At 42.1% G+C, this 22,342-nt stretch overlaps 1 protein-coding gene across 1 annotated transcript in view; it reads left to right on the forward strand.

Annotated features, from left to right (window-relative positions):
- The first annotated feature begins 1,363 nt into the window (after window positions 1-1,363).
- The window catches only part of LOC106577247 (storkhead-box protein 1), a 53,873-nt gene continuing 32,894 nt past the window's right edge, over window positions 1,364-22,342 (forward strand). The window contains exon 1 of the mRNA XM_014155173.3: window positions 1,364-3,121. Within this exon, the coding sequence (XP_014010648.3) occupies window positions 2,797-3,121 (325 nt within the window). The 5' untranslated portion in view covers window positions 1,364-2,796. The remainder of the gene's footprint in view (window positions 3,122-22,342) is intronic.

The raw sequence follows: 22,342 nt of genomic DNA on the forward strand, positions 1-22,342 counted from the left end.
AACCCTAACCTGCTACTACTGATGTATACTGAACAAACAATATCTGTCTTGTGTTTTCTGTGAGCAAGGGCATTTGCACATATTTTTTCTTGCATAAAGTCTTACATTCATGATATAATTATGGAGTCTGCAGAATGAAATGGCTGGGCCTGTCTAATTTCTACATACCAACTAAGAACTGTTGGATATTATTGACTTCAGAAAAGCCCCTTGGTTGGCCCATGTGTATTTCAATGTCACCCAGAATATCATGTTGATTCCAGCCCTATTTAAATAGACATAGTCTACATGTGTTATTATGTAATACGTGTTAAATAATTAAATGGTTTATTTATTATATACAACATGGCAAGTTTAATTGGGTTTGAGTGCTGTTGGCATATAAGAATAGCCACGCATTATACGCACATTATTATGCTTGAATGGCAATGTGACCGTATTAGGCCTATAGGTAACAGTTGAGATTCGCACCTGTCTGTCAGGTTCCAGTTGAACCTGGGAGTTGGGACGTCCCTACCTCATTGAAGTTAAAATGGTTAAAGTAAGGATAGTGGATAGTGATATAGTCGATCCTTGGGACGTCCTTGCCCCTAAACCCTACCCTAACCCTTACTTTAACCATTTTAACTTCAATGAGGTAGGGACGTCCCAACTCCCAAGGATCCTGGATAGCAAGGGCCTATGCAACCTGAGAGTCATTTTATTGGCCCTGTCCATTGGCGATTTTAGCATGTACATCTTGGTGGGGCAAAAGAAAAAGTGGGATGCATGCCACAACACTAAACAATACATTAATTGCACTATAACGGTGACAAACTGTGCCAACAAATTGTTAGGGCCTACATAAAGCTGTCCCAACAGCAGTCCCAACATCTTACCAATGCTACACTTGGCTATTAGCGGAGCCTTGTCTGGCAGAGAAACAGTTCATTCAGCCTCAGTTACTGCTTTTAAAAAAACATAGCTGATATGGCTGACTTGCTTAAACAAATGTGGTTTCTAATGACAATTGAGATGTACAAACTATGGCATAAGGGGACGACAAGCAGATAATAATCCGTAAATTCGATTAAGACATTAATGAGCGAGCTAGGACGGACGTAGTCAATATAACTATTTGTTCAGCACTTTTGAAGTGTACAGCGACAGAATTCAGAACATGGACCGTTCTTACAGTGTTCTCCCTGTACATCAAGTCAGATCTTTAGGATAAATAAAGGGGGCATATAAGCAGACAATGAAAGCTCTTACAATATTCGATGATTACATTTCTCTAGGCTTCATGTGCACCACCAAGTCAGAACAGTAGGTGAAATGAAGAGGGGTAATAGACAATATTATTAGGGTGATGCACATGGGCTACTAACAGCTTACTACACAACATACAGTTAGTATTACTTTCTTAGCCACAGTATACATATCTCCCTGGCATATTACATACAAGACTCACCTTGTTGTGCTCACTTGAACAGGAAGTTGGTGCGGCGGTACTTCGTGGGCACATTTTGTCATCAAAGTCTGGCATTCTTTGGATTTATGGTGCTTTCAAAACAACTGGGAACTCAGAAAAAAAACAAAGTTGAATCATGATGACGTCATTGATCTTCAGGTTGTAGCTCTAGAAAGAGGCCGGATTTACAATTCCGAGTTGGATGACCGTTCAAAACGTCCCAGTTGTCTTGAACTCACTGAAGTCAGATTTTGCAGTTCCGAGTTAAGATGTTTTGAGCGCGGCACAAATCATGCTTCATTGACAGCATGGCTAATGTTGAATGTTTATCATTTTAAACTTGGAAAGGAGCCCCTTAATCCCAGAGTTGGGACCACACAGCCACTCCACTGAATAGCAGGCTAGTGATTGCTTTGCAATGCTTGCAGTTAGCCACTGTCACTGATTCCTTCCAAACCACTCATTGTTGAATTTGCGATTTCCAAGTTGTTGTGCAATGTTTATGTCCAATGGCCGATGAGCACCGATATGTTTTATCTATCATTTCTATTCATATGACAAGGATTAAAAAGGATTTGCCAGTATATTGTCCACTTGATTCATGATGATGACTGCTAGCTAAGATTTTGAAAGTATGATGTCCAATCAAAGCTACTGTAGATATGTGTTTTGAAGTCATTTTATCTGTGGACAGTGACCTTGAGCCTTCTTGGATGGGCACTTCTAATGTAACTCTATAGCAGTAACCAAGGGTCTAGAATTTTCTACCTCTACCCTTAGACTTGGCGGTGACGTAGTGTCCCCGTGAGTGACAGAACACTGAGCCAATCACAGCGCAACGCTCCGTTTTTTTCTGCTGGCTTGCCCCACCGCCACAGAAAGCACTGAGCTAAGCTGAAACACCTGCATTTTGGAGCTGCCTTTCTCAAGAAAACAAAAAAGAGACAATGTTTGTATGCGGCTTTATTAATTCAGTGCTATATATTTTTTTTAACATTGTTAGCAAACTGATATGCGACACCTATTAATGCCAAAATATTAATGCCTTGAATGACGGGTCGCCACTGGCCCTGTCACAACTAGCTGATTATCAGCATCCCTCCGCCTCCTCTGCCAATGTCGCCACTGGTTACCTTGGAAGCAGGAGAAACTACCCCAGTCTGCGCTCCGCTAAATTACAGGCACAGCTCACAGCCACTGTCGGAATGTTTTACAGATTCTAGCGTTCCAATGAGAGTATGGGGGAATAGCATCACTTTACGAGTTGGAAGAAGAGCTTCAATCTTTGATAGTGTCTGTAGCATGATATTTCTCACCTGGAATCGCGCAAATCCGACATAACGAAAATGTCACAACAACGGGTAGTCCAACTGTCGACCGCCTCGCTCGCGCTGGTCTTCGGCAAGGACGAGGAGAGCTCGAGAGCCACGGGTGGAGAGAAATACAAGGCTGCACGCGGGCAGGAGATTTTTGCCGATTTTAAAGCGCAAAATCTGCGCAGTTTTTGGAATAAAAGACTTGTGAAAGCTATAGCTGAAGTTTACTTTCAAGGATGGATGGAGAATTTGGTGTTGTTCGTCCATGGGAATGCCAACAACCTAGAGGTGCTGAGGGAAGCTTGGATGCGCCGAGCGCTGAGGTCACCCAAAGGGTTTGTCATCAAAGCGGTCGGTATGTACACGAATTATTATTCTAACGTCACCATTTATAGTTGTTTTAATGTGTTTATTTTTATTGACATGTCTGAGAAAACATGCTACCCGTGCAACAATAAAAAATGGAATGCCCATTGCCATCTTGGCGCACAATAAATTAGGATTTTATTTCATGAGAAATGATCAAACCCCATAATGGGTTTAAGTATTGTTAAGTATGGACTTGAGTCCCCATTCACCAGAATTCTAGGGACTCTTTGGGAAATGCTTTGTTTACACAGCACTTAGCAGCCTCGAGAGAGAAAATGTGGAAGATAATGAAAATAAAAGCCTGAGAATATGTCAATGACATGTGATCTGATCCTGTCTTCGGGTCAGCTTTTTTTTGTTGCGATGTTCCTGAAGAATTTATACTTTTTTTAAGGCTTATTGCATTGGACACTTGAAGAGCAACATTGAGATTGAGCATGTATTGCTCATAGTCCCTGTAGAAAAGATAGCCTAAGGTTATTTTATTATATTCTATATTATATGATGCAGTTAGGCTATTGGTCCTCAATACTGTATTTAGAGGTATATTACTCAGTAGGTCTATTAACATGATAAGAAATAGGCCTGGCCTACCATACCATTTTGTTGTTGTGATATAACATTATCCAACAAAAAGAGAACGTTGTCTTCAGTGCTAGAGGATGTTCAAGTCTAGGCCTACTATACCCTGCCTGTTTCATTCATGTGGTGATTTGTGTAGAAGTCAAAGCTTTGAAATGCAGGCCTTGGTAAACTATCTATTGGCTCTGTCACAAAGCTTCAGAGGCGATGTGCAATAAACATCGGCTTGCTCAAACATTTGCCTGGTGGTCTCACACATATTTTTGACTGACCAGTCAGTGTTGTCTTTCATGTTGACATGTTCTGTCTGTTTGGCAAAGCCTGTTTACAAACCTCTGTACAACCACAATTAGACCTCTCTCTCTTCTTCTTCTGCTCAATTCAAAGGGGCTTTATTGGCATGGAAAACACATGTTTACATTGCCAAAGCAAGGGAAATAGATAATAAACAAAAGTGAAATAAACATTCAGAAATTAACAGTAAACATTACACTCACAAAAGTTTCAAAAGAATAGAGACATTTCAAATGTCATGTTATGGCTATATACAGTGTTGTAATAATAAGTACAAAAGAGAAAATACATAAATATGGGTTGTATTTACAATGGTGTTTGTGCTTCACTGGTTGACCTTTTCTTGTGGCAACAGGTCACAAATATTGCTGCTGTGATGGCACACTGTGGTATTTCACCTAATAGATATGGGAGTTTATCAAAATTGGACTTGTTTTCGAATTCTTCGTGAGACTGTGTGATCTGAGGGAAAAACGTGTCTCTAATATGGTCATACATTTCGCAGGAGGTCAGGAAGTGCAGCTCAGTCTCCACCTCATTTTGTGGACAGTGTGCACATTGGTGTAAAAACTAACTAGGTAGCCAAATTAAATGAACAACAGGTGTTGAAATCTAATTTTGTACTTATTTGCAATTTGTCAATATTCAAAAAGCCCTTATATACGTTTCAGAAAGCTATCATTTGATCCTTTTTAGGCAGCTATATTGTGCATGGTGTTGAACATCCATACCGTATCTATGACAACATGATCTCATGGCTTGTACAATGTCAGAGAAGACTGGTTCGAGTAGGTGTAAATGACAGCTCTGTGTGGGTTTTACACCTAATTACGTTAAGCTCAGAAGATACTAGAGAGAGAGAGAGAGAGAGAGAAAAACATATGTTTCCCATGCCAATAAAGCCCTTGAATTGAATTGAGAGATTTGAAACAAGGTTTATGCAGCATGCAGGTCCAAAATACACACCCACACACAAAAGTATAGTCACTTTCAATACAGCCTGCTTTGTTGGCCTTGGACACATGGTCAGGTGGCAGGTCACAGGTCAGCAGTGTGTGTGTGCTTCAGAGCTGTTCCCCATTTCAGTCTGTATGTCAAGGTGCACTGTGTGGAGAGAGGTAGAGGACAGGAATTAGGAAAAGGGAGAGAAAACCACACAAGGGGAGATGGAGGGAGAGGTAGAGAGGGAAGAAGGGAGGGGAAGGGAAGGAGGGAGAAGTGGAGAGGGGAGGGAAAGGTGAGAAGGAAGGAGGGAAGGGTAGGGAGAGGGAAGGGAAGAGGGAAGGGTAGGGAGGAGTGAAGGAGAGGTGGAGAGGAAAGGACGGAGGTGGAGAGAGGTGAAGGTGAGAGGGAAGGACGGAGGTCGTGGGGAGGGAGGGGGGAGGTGGAGAGGGAAGGAGGGAGAGGTAGAAATTGATATGCCGAACTGTCAGAGAGAGAGAGAACCCAAACAGGGAGCACAAACACCATCTCTTTATTATTTCCCTTTCATACTTCAACTACTTTCACCCTGTTACAACACTGTTACATAGCCAATAATATAACATTTGAAATGTCTTTTAAAACTTTTATGAGTGTAATGTTTACTGTTCATTTACTGTTCATTTTCCTTTTGTTTATTGTTAATTTCAGTTGCTTTGGCAATGTAAACATATGTTTCCCATGCCAATAAAGCCTTTTGAATTGAGAGATAGAGACTATGAGCACAGTCATTTATAAGACTGCGTTAGTTTCCTCATTCTGTCTGTCTGATTATCACGGTGTCAGTGCTAATGGAGGGAGAAGACTGATGGTTCATGGGGCCGACACTCTTTGGATGAGGGGAGAGAGGAGGAGAGGAAGAGAGTGAGGGGAGAGGAGGACGATGAACGGGAATGGGTGAGGAGATAAGGGGCTTGGGGTGGCTGGTTGCAGTGGAGCGGAGCGGAATTGAGGAGGTGGGGGGTTTAGAGGGGATGAGGTGAGGGAGACACTGGGTGAAGGAATGATGAGGAGAAGGGGTGGATTGTGAGACTAGGAGGATGAACAGGCTCTGTTGTTATGCCTTTCTGGGAATGGGCCCCCCTGGTACTGGAGTTGACCTCTCACACTGGAATCTCTCTCTCTCCCACCCAATTCAATTTATGGGGCTTTATTGGCATGTGAAACATATGTTTACATTGCCAAAGCAAGTGAAATAGATAATTAACAAAAGTGAAATAAACAATAAAAAATGTACAGTAAACATTACACTCACAAAAGTTCCAAAAGAAGAAAGACATTTCAAATGTCATATCTCTTTCTCTGTCTGTCTGTTTGTCTCTACCCCTCTCCCTTTCTCTCCCTCTCGCTCTCTCTCTCTCTTTCTGCCTCTCTGTCTCTCTCTGTCTTTCTCTCTTTCATAGTTTCAGGCTAGAGGCGTATGAAATCATGAGGAGGTTTTCCTTTCCAAGGGGTACAAAATCTGTAGAAGGTTTTAATAGAGTTGTTGAAGAAAGATTGTTAAAACATTTGAAATTGGATGAGGATGAGATATAGGCTAGTCTGCAGTGTTTGATGCGTTAAAGAACAACACTAGTCTAGATCATTCTGGTGAATGATTGATGTAATGGACATCTATATTCATCAGAACAGAACTTTCTGAGCGTGCTGAAGAGTGGCTAGAACTGGTGTTAGCTAGACCTCAGGGATCCTAAACTGTATTAAAGTTAATATATGAAGTTGTATGGAAGAAGGTATTTTGAGAGAATGGTGTCAGTACACCATATAAATAGAATATGGTGTAACTATACTGTTAATCAGAGTCTTATGTCGTAATAGCCTTGTCATGGAAGGACAGGGGCGATTTTAGCATGTACATCTTGGTGGGGCAGAAAAATATATGGGATGCATGCCAGCAAAGCCATTCCACAACACAACACTAAACAATACATTAATTGCACTATAACGGTGACAAATTGTTAGGGCCTACATAAAGCTGTCCCAACAGCAGTCTCAACATCTTACCACTGCTACACTTGGCTATTAGCGGAGCCTTGTCTGGCAGAGAAACAGTTCATTCAGCCTCAGTTACTGCTTTTAAAAAAACATAGCTGATATGGCTGACTGGCTTAAACAAATGTGGTTTCTACTGACAATTGAGATGTACAAACTATGGCATAAGGGGACGACAAGCAGATAAGAGGCAATCCGTAATTTCAATTAAGACATTAATGAGCGAGCTAGGACGGACGTAGTCAATATAACTATTTGTTAAGCACTTTTGAAGTGTACAGTGACAGAATTCAGAACATGGGCCATTCTTACAATGTTCTCCCTCTACACCAAGTCAGAACTTTAGGATAAATAAAGGGGGCATATAAGCAGACAATGAAAGCTCTTACAATATTCGATGATTACATTTCTCAAAAACAGGTTATAGGCCACATGTGCCCCACCAAGTCAGAACAGTAGACGAAATTAAGAGGTGAAAATAGACCAAATTATTAGGGTGAGGCACATGTGATACAAACAGCTTACTACACAACATACCCTTAGTATTACTTTCTTAGCTACAGTATACATATCTCCCTAGCATATTACATAATTTATGTAGCAGCATACAATACATTTTGCACTCACCTTGTTGTACTGTGTTCACTTGAACAGGAAGGGGGCGCGGCGGTCCTTCGTGAGCAAATTGTGTCATTAAACTTTGTCATCAAAGTGGCATTCTCTGGATTTGGGCACTCTGAAAAAAACAAGGCTGAATCATGATGACGTCAGTGATCTTCAGGCCGTAGTTCTAGAAAGAGGCCAGAGTTCCAGATTTACAATTCCGAGTTGGATGAAAGTTCAAAACGTATTTTCTCAGTCGTAGCTCGTTTTCCCCGAGTTCCCAGTTGTCTTGAACTCACTAAAGTCAGGTTTTTCAGTTCCGAGTTAACAGTTGTTTTGAGCGCAACACAAGTCATGCTTCATTGACAGCATGGCCAATGTTGAATGTTTATAATTATTAACTAGGAAAAGAGACCCTTAATCTTGGACTTGCGACCATACAGACAGTCCACTGAATAGCAGGCTAATGATTGCTTTTCAATGCTTGCAGTTAGCCACTGATTCCTTTCAAACCACTCATTGTTGAATTTACGATTTCCAAGTTGTTGTGCAATGTTTGTCCAATGGCCGATGAGCACCAATACGTTTTTATCTATCTTCCAATTTCTCTTCATTATTTCTCTTCATATGACAAGGATTTAAAAGGATTTGCCAGTAGATTGTCGACTTCATTCATGATGATGACTGATAGCTAAGATTTTGAAAGTATGATGTCCAAGCTACTGTACATATAACATGATTTGACATAATTTTATCTGTGGCCAATGACCTTGAGCCTTCTTGGATGCGCACTTCTAATGTAACTCTATGGCAGCACCCAAGGGGCTTGAAATTTCTAGCTCTACCCTTGGCGGTGATGTAGTGTCCCCATGAGTGACAGAACACTGAGCCAATCACGGCGCAATGCTCCATATTTTCTGCCGGCTTGCCCCACCACCACAGAAAGAACTGAGATAGGCTGAAACACCTGCATTTTGGAGCTGACTTACTCAAGAAAACAAAAAAGAGACCATGTTTGTATGCGGCTTTATTAATTCAATGATATATTTGTTTTACATTGTTTGCAAACTGATATGTGACACGTATTATTAATGCCAAAATAACATGCAAAACAGGAAATCCTCCCACCCAAAAAATGTGGGGCTCAAAACAGGTGGGGCTCTGTCTGAATGATGGGTCACCACTGTGGAAAGATATAGTTGTTGTTCCACTCTTCTCCACAGGTGAAATAGGAGGCTTCACACAACCATCAAAATGTCTGTTAGCGGCCTTTGCATAATTGAGAAGGCTAACATTCATCCTAAATGGCACTCTATTCCCTATAGTGCGGTACTTTTGTTCAGGGCTCATAGGTCTCTTGTCAAAAGTAGGGCACTATGTAGGGAATAGGGTGCCATTTGGGATGCACACTCGCTCTGGATATAGTTCCTGGTATGAGGCTAAGCCAGGCGGAGGGATACGCAGGGTAAAACATTTATGCTGAGCCGCCCTGTGGTGTAATGAGGTATCCTGTGCCCTCCTACACAATTGAACCCTCCTCTTCCACGATCATGGGCAACAAGAGACTGGATGTTGTCACTGTCAGTGATGTGGTATTGATTTTAAATGTGGAGCTTTCAATTGAAGCATTTGTTTTAATGAATCTCTTCTCAACAAATTAGAAATGATACCTTCTTAAAATAAAAATAAATCAAGAAAATGTAGTTGGAGAAATATTGTGTTAGACCTATATCTTGATATGGTGAGAGGGTATTCGTGCAACACAGCTGTATGCATTGCTTCCAGCTCATTTCTCAAATGCTTCCCTCTTGAACCCTGATCTCAACACAGACAACGTGTTTTCCTCCTTCACATCTTGGAGATGAAAGTGTTTGTATACTTTAAGACATAGGGAGTCTGATTTCATTGGGTTGTTTGGTCTGAGACTCAGAGCTCAACTAATGGTCGTAACTCTCCCAGATGTTAGCTTATTAGCCATGACATCCCCTCGCTGGGACTTACTGGGGTTAAACGGTCCACCCTGTTGTTCTGGTGTGTGTGTGTGTGTGAGAGAGAGAGAAAGTGTGTGTGCGGTGGGGTGTTAAACAGCCAGCTTGTCATGATCAACTGGCTAAGGTCAAAGGTTGTGACCTCTGGGCTAACTAGCCCCCGCGGGATCACCGGGCTTCACAGGGGTCGTTGTTAAGGCAACCGGCTCACATAATCTCAGCGTCTCCAGGTGTTCCATCCTTACACTTCTGTGTGTGTGTGTGTGTGTGTGTGTGTGTGTGTGTGTGTGCTTTATTTCTAGGGTTTCCTCATATACCGAGGAAGCGCTCTGTGTCTCTGCACAAGCTTTGTTTCTAGGGTTTCCTCATATACCGAGGAAGCGCTCTGTGTCTCTGCACAAGCTTTGTTTCTAGGGTTTCCTCATATACCGAGGAAGCGCTCTGTGTCTCTGCACAAGCTTTGTTTCTAGGGTTTCCTCATATACCGAGGAAGCGCTCTGTGTCTCTGCACAAGCTTTGTTTCTAGGGTTTCCTCATATACCGAGGAAGCGCTCTGTGTCTCTGCACAAGCTTTGTTTCTAGGGTTTCCTCATATACCGAGGAAGCGCTCTGTGTCTCTGCACAAGCTTTGTTTCTAGGGTTTCCTCATATACCGAGGAAGCGCTCTGTGTCTCTGCACAAGCTTTGTTTCTAGGGTTTCCTCATATACCGAGGAAGCGCTCTGTGTCTCTGCACAAGCTTTGTTTCTAGGGTTTCCTCATATACCGAGGAAGCGCTCTGTGTCTCTGCACAAGCTTTGTTTCTAGGGGTTTTTTTGCACACAGAGGAGGCCCATTTCAGCCACCATAAATGCCTGTAGCAGAGCACTCTCTCTCTCATTAGTACAGTGCAGAGGGAGTGTTCCTGACTGGAGATGAGGGTTGATGAGCTTCAAACTACATGTTATTTCAAGTGGCCGGGGCTGTGCATTCAACACATCATGCAACACAAGGCCAGTCGGGCTTAGCTTGGCTTGGCTTCTCTAACGTTCAAGCACCCTGAGGACGATTTTTAATGTTGAAATGTGAATGAAGTAGCACATACCATTTTCCTCCAGGAGTTGTCAGAACTAACCTAGCTATTCCCTGTTGTTCCATACAGATTCAGCCAGACTGGCTGGGTCAGTGGAGTTCTGACAATGAATATAGGCCTTGTTATGAAGCTTCATCTTTCATGCAACCGGTCCAGTGTGACAGTATATGGATGCTGTTTGACATTTGAACCCAGAGGCACCCTGAGGTTTGTATGGCTGGATCTATGTCTCTCATGGAGTAGACCTGGATCTGATTCCCACCAATAACACCAGAGGAATGTTTTTTAGAGGTAACCAAACACACTGTCTGTCTGTCTGTCTGTCTGTCTGTCTGTCTGTCCTGTCTGTCTGTCTGTCTGTCTGTCTGTCTGTCTGTCTGTCTGTCTGTGTCAAATCAAATCAAATTTTATTGGTCACATACACATGGTTAGCAGATGTTATTGTGAGTGTAGTGAAATGCTTATGCTTCTAGATCCGACAGTGCATCAGTATCTAACAGGTAGTATCTAACAATTTCACAACAAACCCTAATATCTAACAAATTCCACAACAAAACCTAATATACACAATCTAGTAAAGGAATGGGATGAAAATATATACAGTTGAAGTCGGAAGTTTACATACACCTTAGCCAAATACATTTAAATTAAGTTTTTCAAAATTTCTGACATTTAATCCTTGTAAAAATTCCCTGTCTTAGGTCAGTTACAGGGGCGGAAATCCCGGGGGGGGCGGGGGGGACACGACCCCCCCATCCTGGGAAAAATATGATTTGTCCCCCCAAATATATCACTGAAACATAACTATGTAATTTAAATAATATTAATAATACGCAATGAAAGCAATTGTGCTGATTATAGACACTTAATAGCGCGTTTTTAAGTTTCAAAAGATTGCGACCCCCCCCCCACAATTTGCCTCACAATGGTTTGATCCACTGCCAGTTCCTTAGTTGGCAAGGTAACAGAGGGGTCGTGTCTACTGTCTGAAAGGCACTCAATGAACGTAACTGACGTGAGGTTAATCCAGTCAATCGCGCACACACACTAGCTGAATATGCAGAGCTAGCGCGCAAATATTAACTATTAAGCTAGCTAGTACCTATTCCATTTATGTGGCCTCGTCAAAGATGGAATCTTTGCTATCGTCAATTTATTCCAAGATCAGCATGCAGATGATGTAAATTAGTGCTTCAAAGTCCCTGTGATAAGGTTAGCGATAAACTGAAGTCCAAACTGAACAGAACTACACTCTCTTCTACCATTGTCTTAAATATATTTAATGGTCTCGGTACAAAAGCTAAATTGTCGCAAGGGAACTTTTATTTATTTATTTTATTTCACCTTTATTTAACCCGGGTAGCAAAGATTATAGCAAACACCACTGAAATGGAATTGGTGCTCGCTAGCTTTGCAAATTCAGCTATTGTTGGAAGCCAGCCAATATGAAACAAACTATTAACCTCTCTAGGCTAGGCGGGACGAATTCGTCCCACCTACGTAACAGCCACTGCCAGCCTGTGGCGCGATTTTCAAAACCTTAAAAATCCTATTACTTCAATTTCTCAAACATATGACTATTTTACAGCCATTTAAAGACAAGACTCTCGTTAATCTAACCACACTGTCCGATTTCAAAAAGGCTTTACAACGAAAGCAAAACATTAGATTATGTCAGCAGAGTACCAAGCCAGAAATAATCAGACACCCATTTTTCAAGCCAGCATATAATGTCACCAAAACCCAGAAGACAGCTAAATGCAGCACTCACCTTTGATGATCTTCATCAGATGACAACCCTAGGACATTATGTTATACAATACATGCATGTTTTGTTCAATCAAGTTCATATTTATATCAAAAACCAGCTTTTTACATTAGCATGTGACGTTCAGAACTAGCATACCCCCCGCAAACTTCCGGGGAATTCGCTAACATTTTACTAAATTACTCACGATAAACGTTCACAAAAAGCATAACAATTATTTTAAGAATTATAGATACAGACCTCCTCTATGCACTCGATATGTCCGATTTTAAAATAGCTTTTTGGTGAAAGCACATTTTGCAATATTCTAAGTACATAGCCCAGGCATCACGGGCTCGCTATTTAGACACCCGGCAAGTTTAGCACTCACCATAATCATATTTACTATTATAAAAGTTTGATTACCTTTTGTTGTCTTCGTCAGAATGCACACCCAGGACTGCTACTTCAATAACAAATGTTGGTTTGGTCCAAAATAATCCATCGTTATATCCGAATAGCGGCGTTTTGTTTGTGCGTTCCAGACACTATCCGAAATAGTAAAGAAGTGTCGCGCGCATGGCGCAATTCGTGACAATAAAATTCTAAGTATTCCATTACCGTACTTCGAAGCATGTCAACCGCTGTTTAAAATCAATTTTTACGACATTTTTCTCGTAGAAAAGCGATAATATTCCGACAGGGAATCTCCTTTTCGGCAAACAGAGGAAAAAATCCCAAAGGCGGGGGCGGTCGGGGTCACGCGCATAAACCCAGTGTCCCTTGATCGGCCACTTGAGAAAGGCGATAATGTGTTTCAGCCTGGGGCTGGAATGACGACATTCTGTTTTTTCCCGGGCTCTGAGCGCCTATGGACGACGTGGGAAGTGTCACGTTAGAGCAGAGATCCTTAGTAAATGATAGAGATGGAAAAGAAGTTCAAGAAATGGTCAGACAGGCCACTTCCTGTAAAGGAATCTCTCAGGTTTTGACCTGCCATTTGAGTTCTGTTATACTCACAGACACCATTCAAACAGTTTTAGAAAATTTAGGGTGTTTTCTATCCATATGTAATAAGTATATGCATATTCTAGTTACTGGGTAGGAGTGGTAACCAGATTAAATCGGGTATGTTTTTTATCCAGCCGTGTCAATACTGCCCCCTATCCTAAACAGGTTAAAATTACAAAAGGTTGCAGCATATGTTGTGTAAATGGTGAACTCATACAGCTGTCAACTCTTGTCATTTTAATCCGTTTCACATTTGCTAGCTACCTTTTAGATCGAAGCCCAAATAGAATGATAAAAGATAAGATGATAGAAGCCCATCTCCTACTGTAAATAACCTACACACTGTGTGTGTGTGTGTAGCCAGCCAGCCAGGTAGAAAAATGGCAGAAAAATAAAAGACGGACATCAGAGTATTTTTCAGTACACCAAAACGCAAAGTAAGAACCCTAGTAGCCTAATATCTCAAAGACTAGTTGATAAAATGTTCATAAGAAAGAAATGAAATTCTAATGGAAATGTTTCACAATGATGTCATTAGGCAGAGCAGGCAACAGATGGCACACAGACAGCAGAGTTGGGGACAGATATGCAGGGACAGACTGGCAGAGACAGGGAGTCTCGGGTAAGTTTGTTGAGTCTTTGTTTGGCAACATTATGAAAGGTTCTCCATTTTTTTTACTTGTAAAATAGGAACATAATTGGAAAATGCCATGGATACCCCCACTCTCAACTTAAACTGGTGACTGAACTAAGATTTGTTAAAGGCAATGGTATTGCTGTTGTGATTAGTTGTGTAGTTTTGGGTACCGGTAGTTAGGAGTACGGCAAACACCTTATTTTTTTGGTTCCTCAATATACATTTACCATATTACAATGTAGGCTATGTTTTACAGCACTACTTTTGGTGTCCCCCTCAGGAATTGCTCTTGAGAAAATTTCATGTAATTGTCCCCTCCAAAGTTGATATCAGATTTTCACCCCTGGTCAGTTAGGATCACCACTTTATTTAAAAAATGTGAAATGTCAGAATAATAGTAGAGAGAATGATTTATTTCAGCTTTTATTTCTTTCATCACATTCCCAGTGGGTCAGAAGTTTACATACACTCAATTAGTATTTGGTAGCATTGCCTTTAAATTGTTTAACTTGGGTCAAACATTTTGGGTAGCCTTCCACAAGCTTTCCACAATAAATTGGGTGAATTTTGGCCTATTCCTCCTGACCTCCTTGTTCGCTCATGCTTTTTCAGTTCTGCCCACAGATTTTGTATGGGATTGAGGTCAGGGCTATGTGATGGCCACTCCAATACCTTGACTTTGTTGTCCTTAGACCATTTTGCCACAACTTTGGAAGTATGCTTCGGGTCATTGTCCATTTGGAAGACCCATTTGCGACCAAGCTTTAACTTCCTGACTGATGTCTTGAGATGTTGCTTCAATATATCCACATAATTTTCTTTCCTCATGATGCCATCTATTTTGTGAAGTGCACCAGTCCCTCCTGCAGCAAAGCACCCCCACAACATGATGCTGCCACCCCCGTGCTTCACGGTGTTCTTCAGCTTGCAAGCCTCCCCCTTTTTCCTCCACACATAACGATGGTCATTATGGCCAAACAGTTCTATTTTTGTTTCATCAGACCAGACGACATTTCTCAAAAAAGTATGATCTTTGTCCCCATGTGCAGTTGCAAACCGTAGACTTTTGGAGCAGTGGCTTCTTCCTTACTGAGCGGCCTTTCAGGTTATGTCGATATAGGACTGGTTTTACTGTGAATATAGATACTTTTGTACCTGTTTCCTTCACAAGGTCCTTTATTGTTGTTCTGGGATTGATTTGCACTTTTCTCACCAAAGTACATTCATCTCTAGAGGACAGAACGCGTCTCCTTCCTCAGCGGTATGACGGCTGTGTGGTCCCATGGTGTTTATACTTGCGTACTATTGTTTGTACAGATGAACGTGGTACCTTCAGGCGTTTGGAAATTGCTCCCAAGTCTGAACCAGACTTGTGGAGGTCTACAATTGTTTTTGGCTGATTTCTTTTGATTTTCCCGTGATGTCAAGCAAAGAGGCACTGAGTTTGAAGGTAGGCCTTGAAATACATCCACAGGTACACCTCCAATTGACTCAAATGATGTCAATTAGCCTATCAGAAGCTTCTAAAGCCATGACATAATTTTCTGAAATTCTCCAAGCTGTTTAAAGGCACAGTCAACTTAGTGAATGTAAACTTCTGACCCACTGGAATTGTGTTAGAATGAATTATAAGTGAAATAATATGTCTGTAAACAATTGTTGGAAAAATTACTGTCATGCACAAAGTAGATGTCCTAACCGACTTGCCAAAACTATAGTTTGTTAACAAGAAATTTGTGGAGTGGTTGAAAAACGAGTTTTAATGACTCCAACCTAAGTGTATGTCAACTTCCGACTTCAACTGTAAGTATAAAATATATGGATGAGCAGTGACAGAGCGGCTAAGATGCAATAGATAGTAAAGAATAGATAGTGAAGGATACAGTATACATTATATACATATGAGATGAGTAATGTGAGTTATGTAAACATTTTTAAAGTGGCATTATTAAAGTGACTAGTGTTCCATTTATTTAAGTGGCCAATGATATCAAGTCTGTAGGTAGGCAGCCGCCTCTCTGTGCTGGTGGTGGCTGTTTAACATTCTGATAGCCTTGAGATAGAAGCTGTTTTTCAATCTCTCTGTCCCAGCTTTGATGCACCTGTACTGACCTTGCCATCTGGATGATAGCGGTGTGAACAGGCAGTGGCTTGGTTTGTTGTTGTTCTTGATGATCTTTTTTGCGTTCCTGTGACATCATGTGTTGTAGGTGTTCTGGAGGGCGGGTAGTTTGCCCCCGGTGATGCGCTGTGCAGACCGCACCACCCTCTGGAAAGCCTTGCTGTTGTGGGTGGTGCAGTTGCAGTTGCCGTACCAGGCGGTGATACAGCCCGACAGGATGCTCTCAATTGTGCACCTGTAAAAGTTAGTGAGGGTTTTCGGTGACAAGCCAGATTTATTCAGCCACCTGAGGTTGAAGAGGCGCTGTTTTGCCTTCTTCACCACACTGTCTGTGTGCGTGGACCATTTCAGTTTGTCGGTGACATGTACACAGAGGAATTTAAAACTTTCCACCTTCTCCACTACAGTCCAGTCGATGTGGATAGGGGGGTGCTCCCTCTGCTGTTTCCTGAAGTCCACGATCATCTCCTTTGTTTTGCTGACATTGAGTGTGAGGTTATTTTCCTGACACCACACTCCAAGGGCCCTCACCTCCTCCCTGTAGGCCGTCTCGTTGTTGTTGGTAATCAGGCCTACCACTGTAGTGTCATCTGCAAACTTGATGATTGAGTTGGAGGCGTGCATGGCCACGCAGTTGTGGGTAAATAGGGAGTACAGGAGGGGGCTGAGAACGCTCCCTTGTGGGGCCTCAGTGTTGAGGATCAGCGGAGTGGAGATGTTGTTTCCTACCCTCACCACCTGGGGGCGGCCCGTCAGAAAGTCCAGGACCCAGTTGCACAGGGCGGGGTCGAGACCCGGGGTCTCAAGCTTATTGATGAGTTTGGAGGGTACTACGGTGTTAAATGCTGAGCTGTAGTCAATGAACAGCATTCTTACATAGGTATTCCTCTTGTCCAGATGGGATAGGGCAGTGTGCAGTGTGATGGCGATTGCCTCGTCTGTGGACCTATTGGGGCGGTAAGCAAATTAAAGTGGGTCTAGGGTGACAGGTAGGGTGGAGGTGATATGATCCTTGACTAGTCTCTCAAAGCACTTCATGATGACAGAAGTGAGTGCTACGGGGCGATAGTCATTTAGCTCAGTTACCTTAGCTTTCTTGGGAACAGGAACAATGGTGGCCATCTTGAAGCATGTGGGGACAGCAGACTAGGATAGGGATTGATTGAAAATGTCTGTAAACATGTCAGTCTGTCTCTCTCGCTCTCTTTCTCTCTCTCTCTCTCTCTCTCTCTCTCTCTCTGACTTGGAGAAAGGAAACAGGGTGTGTGCGTGACAGTGTGTGTGGTGTCTTGATTGCTATTTCCTCAGTTGCTTATTATTAGTCCAGAGAGGAGGAGACAACCTCGCCCTCCATTCTCTAACATGACCCCTCGCTGTGAGACTCTCTAGCTGTGTGTGCATGCTTCTGTCTTTGTCCCTGATCGTTTGTTAGCTATATCCTCTTCCCATTCAACAGGAAACTCTCCCTAGGTGGGAATCACACAGACTGGCCCATTTATTGACCTGTAGAATTTACCCACAGCACTGGATCACAGCCAACCCTAACACATCAACCTTGCATCCCTCAGCTTATTCACACTGGCGGGTGTGTGCATGTGTGCATAAGAGTGTGTGTGCGTGCGTGTGCATACCTGTGTTAATGCATGTGTGTGTCGAATGCTTTTATTCGATTTTAACATTATTCTCTCACTGCTGGTCAGAGATAGAGGACAGGTACTGCTATCAACCGATATTCTGCTTATTTTTCATTTTTTAAACAACTAATTGACCAACGTCGGTTCAATTATTTGAATTCCATTTTGTTATTTTCTGTGAGCTCAATGTGCAGTTTCTCTAGAGATAAATCAGATCAAGCCCGAACTATGCGGTGTAGTAGGGAGTTGTTTCCAACAGGCAGATACTCTACATAGTTTAGTGTCATACGGTAATTAACTACAATGACCATAATCCATTGCGTGCCTACTTGTCCGGTCTGTGTGTTTCTATTACGCCTGCTATGTTGGGTTAGTGTGGGACAGAAGAGACAGAAAATAGATGTAGAGGGCAGTTGCTTCGCGAGGTATCTCTACCTGAAAAAATATGATCTAAGTGATTAGAGGTTGGTATTCAGCAGTTATAAATGTATGTCTTATTTACTTTGAAGAACTACTAAAATATTGATTTTGTCAGGCAGCAGCTCTATAGAGATGAGATGATGACTTGGAATGAAATAATAATAATAAAGTCAAAAAACAAATTAAATGTACACAACAAATGAAATATTTTATTAAGTAAAGTAATGTGAATAAATGATGGTTAATAAGTAGGGATGCACAATATATCGGTAAGCATATCGGAATCGGACCAATATTAGCTAAAAATGCCGGCATCGGCCTGATGTCTAGTTTAACCACAATGTACAAAACCGATGTCAAAGCTGACGTGCATACCTATATAACGTAGGTAGATGACGTAATGACCTCACGAAAAATATTGCGCTACACGTGCAACACAGCATTCCTAACCTAGCCCACAATGTCTGCTGTGTGAATCTATTTGGAAGTTTCAAAGGAAGATAACAAAATGGCCAAATGCAATGTTTGTGTTGCTATTATTTCCCGAGGAGGGGAGAAAGTGAAATCTTTCAATACCACAAACCTAATTACTCATTTGAAAGTGCATCACCCCCAGACGTTCAGCGACTAGAAAAAAACTAAGCGCATACTTCCAACAACTAAACAAGTTTAAGTCGAGCAGTCATTTGAAAGAGTAAGAAAATTTCAGCGAGACAATCAAAGGCGAAATCCATTAACGCCAAGATAATGGAATTCATTGCCCTTGACAATCAACCGTTCTCTGTCGTGGATGATGTTGGCTTTCGCCGACTGGTTGAGCACCTCGAGCCCCGGTACACACTACCAAGTAGGCACTCTTTTTCAGATGTTGTGCTACCAGAGTTACACAGTATTGTTGAAACGCACATCCATGAGCTACTTGCTATGGGCGTCACTGCTATTAGCTTCATGACTGACATTTGGACCAGCGATGTCAGCCCAATGAGCATGCTGAGTCTGACAGCACAGTGGGTCGACGAGGATTTCGTACTGAAGAAAGCCATATTGCATGCTCAAGAATGTGCTGGTTCTCATACCGCTGCTGCCATTTCAATGGCATTTGAGAACATGTTTTAAACTTGGAAATATGAACACACTCCTAGCTCCATTCAAACAACTGACTGGAGAAATAAGCTCATCAACTGCGTCTGCAGCAGATGTGATACCCTCTGTCATGGCATTGAAACACCTGCTCTACAAAACTGCAGACAGACCGTGGGGTTAAAACTTGCAAAAGTACTCTACTAGAGGCTGTGAACAAGCGATTCGGTGGCATTCTCCCTGAGCATCTTTACTGTGTCACCACCATGCTCGATGCTAGGTACAAGGACTCGATGCTAGGTACAAATGTTAAATATTGGTTATCGGTATCAGGTTTTTTGGCAAGGAAAATATTGGATCTCGGTATCGGACAAAAATGTCATATTGGTGCATCTGTATTGATAAATGATAAGCAGATGCACATAATGCATTGTGCGTTTAATGTAAAAAAAAATCATCAAAATAGAAACCGTTATTATTTTTTAATAATCAAACCGAAACCGAACTGACCTCAAAAAGCACGAATCACTGAGCACTAAAGACAGGTCCTCAGGTGATGTAATATTGCAGTATTTCTGGTATTATTGAAGCGTCAACTTCCTGATGGGAGGTTGTCTTAGCTTCATAAAACACTGATCACAGAGATAAAAACACAGCTTGGTTGGTTGGAGCAAAAAAAAATGGCTCAGTTGGTTGGAGCATTAGAGGGCTGTCTGCTAGCCTACATATACACACAGTAACAAGACCAGGAATCTGCCGTAGCTCACGTTGGGTTAGACTAGAGAGGAAATGGGTTTCATCTGGGCTCAATGACCCACCCGCCAACCTAGCTCACTCTTGATTAGAGGGGGTGGGAGTACTGTAAACCATCCATCTCTCCCAGGGGTAAGGTTAGGACTGTGTGTGTGTGTGCATGCGTACATGCGTTTATGTTTGTGTGTGTGTCTGCGTGCCTGTTTGTGCGAGCATGATCGTGTATGTGTGTGCAAGCATGTGTGGTGTGAGTGATTGCATGCGTTTGTGTGTGTGCGCATGCACGCACGTCTGGGTGCCTGTGTGTGCGTGTGAACCATCACTCATTCTCAGTGGGGTTAAGGCTCTTTGGGTGGAGCGTGCTGGAAACACATGGAACTTCGACATTTCCCAGGGAAGGGAAGACTTGTGCATTCCTCAGTGCTTGGTGGTCACTAGGAGGCCATGCTAGAGAGGACAGAGGCACTGTGCTTTAGAACCATAACATGCCATTTTAACAACTAGGCCTAACCCATGCTCCACCCCTTATCATATCGCATAATAGCTTGTAAACAAATGCCAACCTTCCTCCCACTATTTAATTCCGAAAACGTCAGAATGTAGTCAAAATGTTTTTATTTGCTACCTGCCTCCATGGTCAGTGGATCAGAGTGATGAGGTATCTAAACGTTGTCTGAGTATCGGGTTATAGTGAGCGCTTTGGGAACTGGGACAAAATGGGGTTTTAATCTTTGTTACATTACTAACAGTTTTCAGTCTAACACCTGGTTACTGTGTCTGGTTCCATCTTCCTAGGAACATAACAGGGTTCATTGCTTGGGGAATGAAGTGTCAGGATTTTGGTCACTATTGGCCCATTTTCTGAAACTCTCCATGCAGTGAGGAATGAGGATACGTTCTAGTGCAGGAGAAGGCCTAAACATTTTATATATATATATATATTTTTTAATATACTGTTTATCTTTTTTTTTGTGGGTAGATCAGCTTTAATATTGCAGATAGATTGTGGCTTCCATCAATGTCTGTGTCATTTCCAATCCCCCATATACATTTTTTGTAAATATATACAGTACCAGTCAAAAGTTTGGACACACTACTCATACAAGGGTTTTCCTTCATTTTTACTATTTTCTACATTGTATAATAATAGTGAAGACATCAAAACTATGAAATAGCACGTATGGAATCATGTACTAACCAAAAAAGTGTTAAACAAATCTAAATGTATTTTATATTCTTCAAAGTAGCCACTCTTTGGCTTGATAACAGCTTTGCACACTCTTGGCATTCTCTCAACCAGCTTCACTTGGAATGCTTTTCCAACAGTCTTGAAGGAGTTCCCACATATGCTGAGCACTTGTTGGCTGCTTTTCCTTCACTCTGTAGTCTAACTAATCTAAAATTATCTCATTTGGGTTGAGGTTGGTTGATTGTGGAGGCCAGGTCATCTGATGCAGCACTCCATCACTCTCCTTCTTGGTCAAATAGCCCTTACACAGCCTGGAGGTGTGTTGGGTCATTGTCCTGTTGAAAAACAAATGATGGTCCCACTAAGCCCAAACCAGATGGGATGGCGTATCACTGCAGAATGCTGTGGTAGTCATGCTGTTTAAGTGTGCCTTGAATTCTAAATAGATCACAGACGGTGTCAGCAGCAAAGCACACCCACACCATCACACCACCTCATCCATGCTTCACGGTGGGAACCACACATGCGGAGATCATCCGTTCACCTACTCTGCGTCGCACAAAGATACGGCGGTTGGAACCAAAAATCAGGACAGATTTCCACCGGTCTAATGTCTATTGCTCGTGTTTTTTGGCTCAAGCAAGTCTCTTCTTCTTATTGGTGTCCTTTAGTATTAGTTTCTTTGCAGCAATTCGACCATGAAGGCCTGATTCACACAGTCGCCTCTGAACAGTTGATTTTGAATGAGTAGGTGTGTCCAAACTTTTGACTGTTACTGTATATATTTTAATATATTTTTCTTTATTATTTTCCCCTAACCCTATTACCTGTCACCTAATTGGAGTAAACGAATGGCCAGTAACTTAATCCAGGTCCAGGGAACCATCCCTCAGCGTGTTGGTGTCTAACTAGAAGGTCAGCATCTTCACAGCTCTTATCCCTCAGCGTGTTGGTGTCTAACTAGAAGGTCAGCATCTTCACAGCTCTTATCCCTCAGCGTGTTGGTGTCTAACTAGAAGGTCAGCATCTTCACAGCTCTTATCCCTCAGCGTGTTGGTGTCTAACTAGAAGGTCAGCATCTTCACAGCTCTTATCCCTCAGCG

This window comes from Salmo salar, chromosome 18 (assembly GCF_965601325.2).
Source record: "Salmo salar chromosome 18, fSalSal1, whole genome shotgun sequence".
Lineage (NCBI taxonomy): Eukaryota > Metazoa > Chordata > Actinopteri > Salmoniformes > Salmonidae > Salmo > Salmo salar.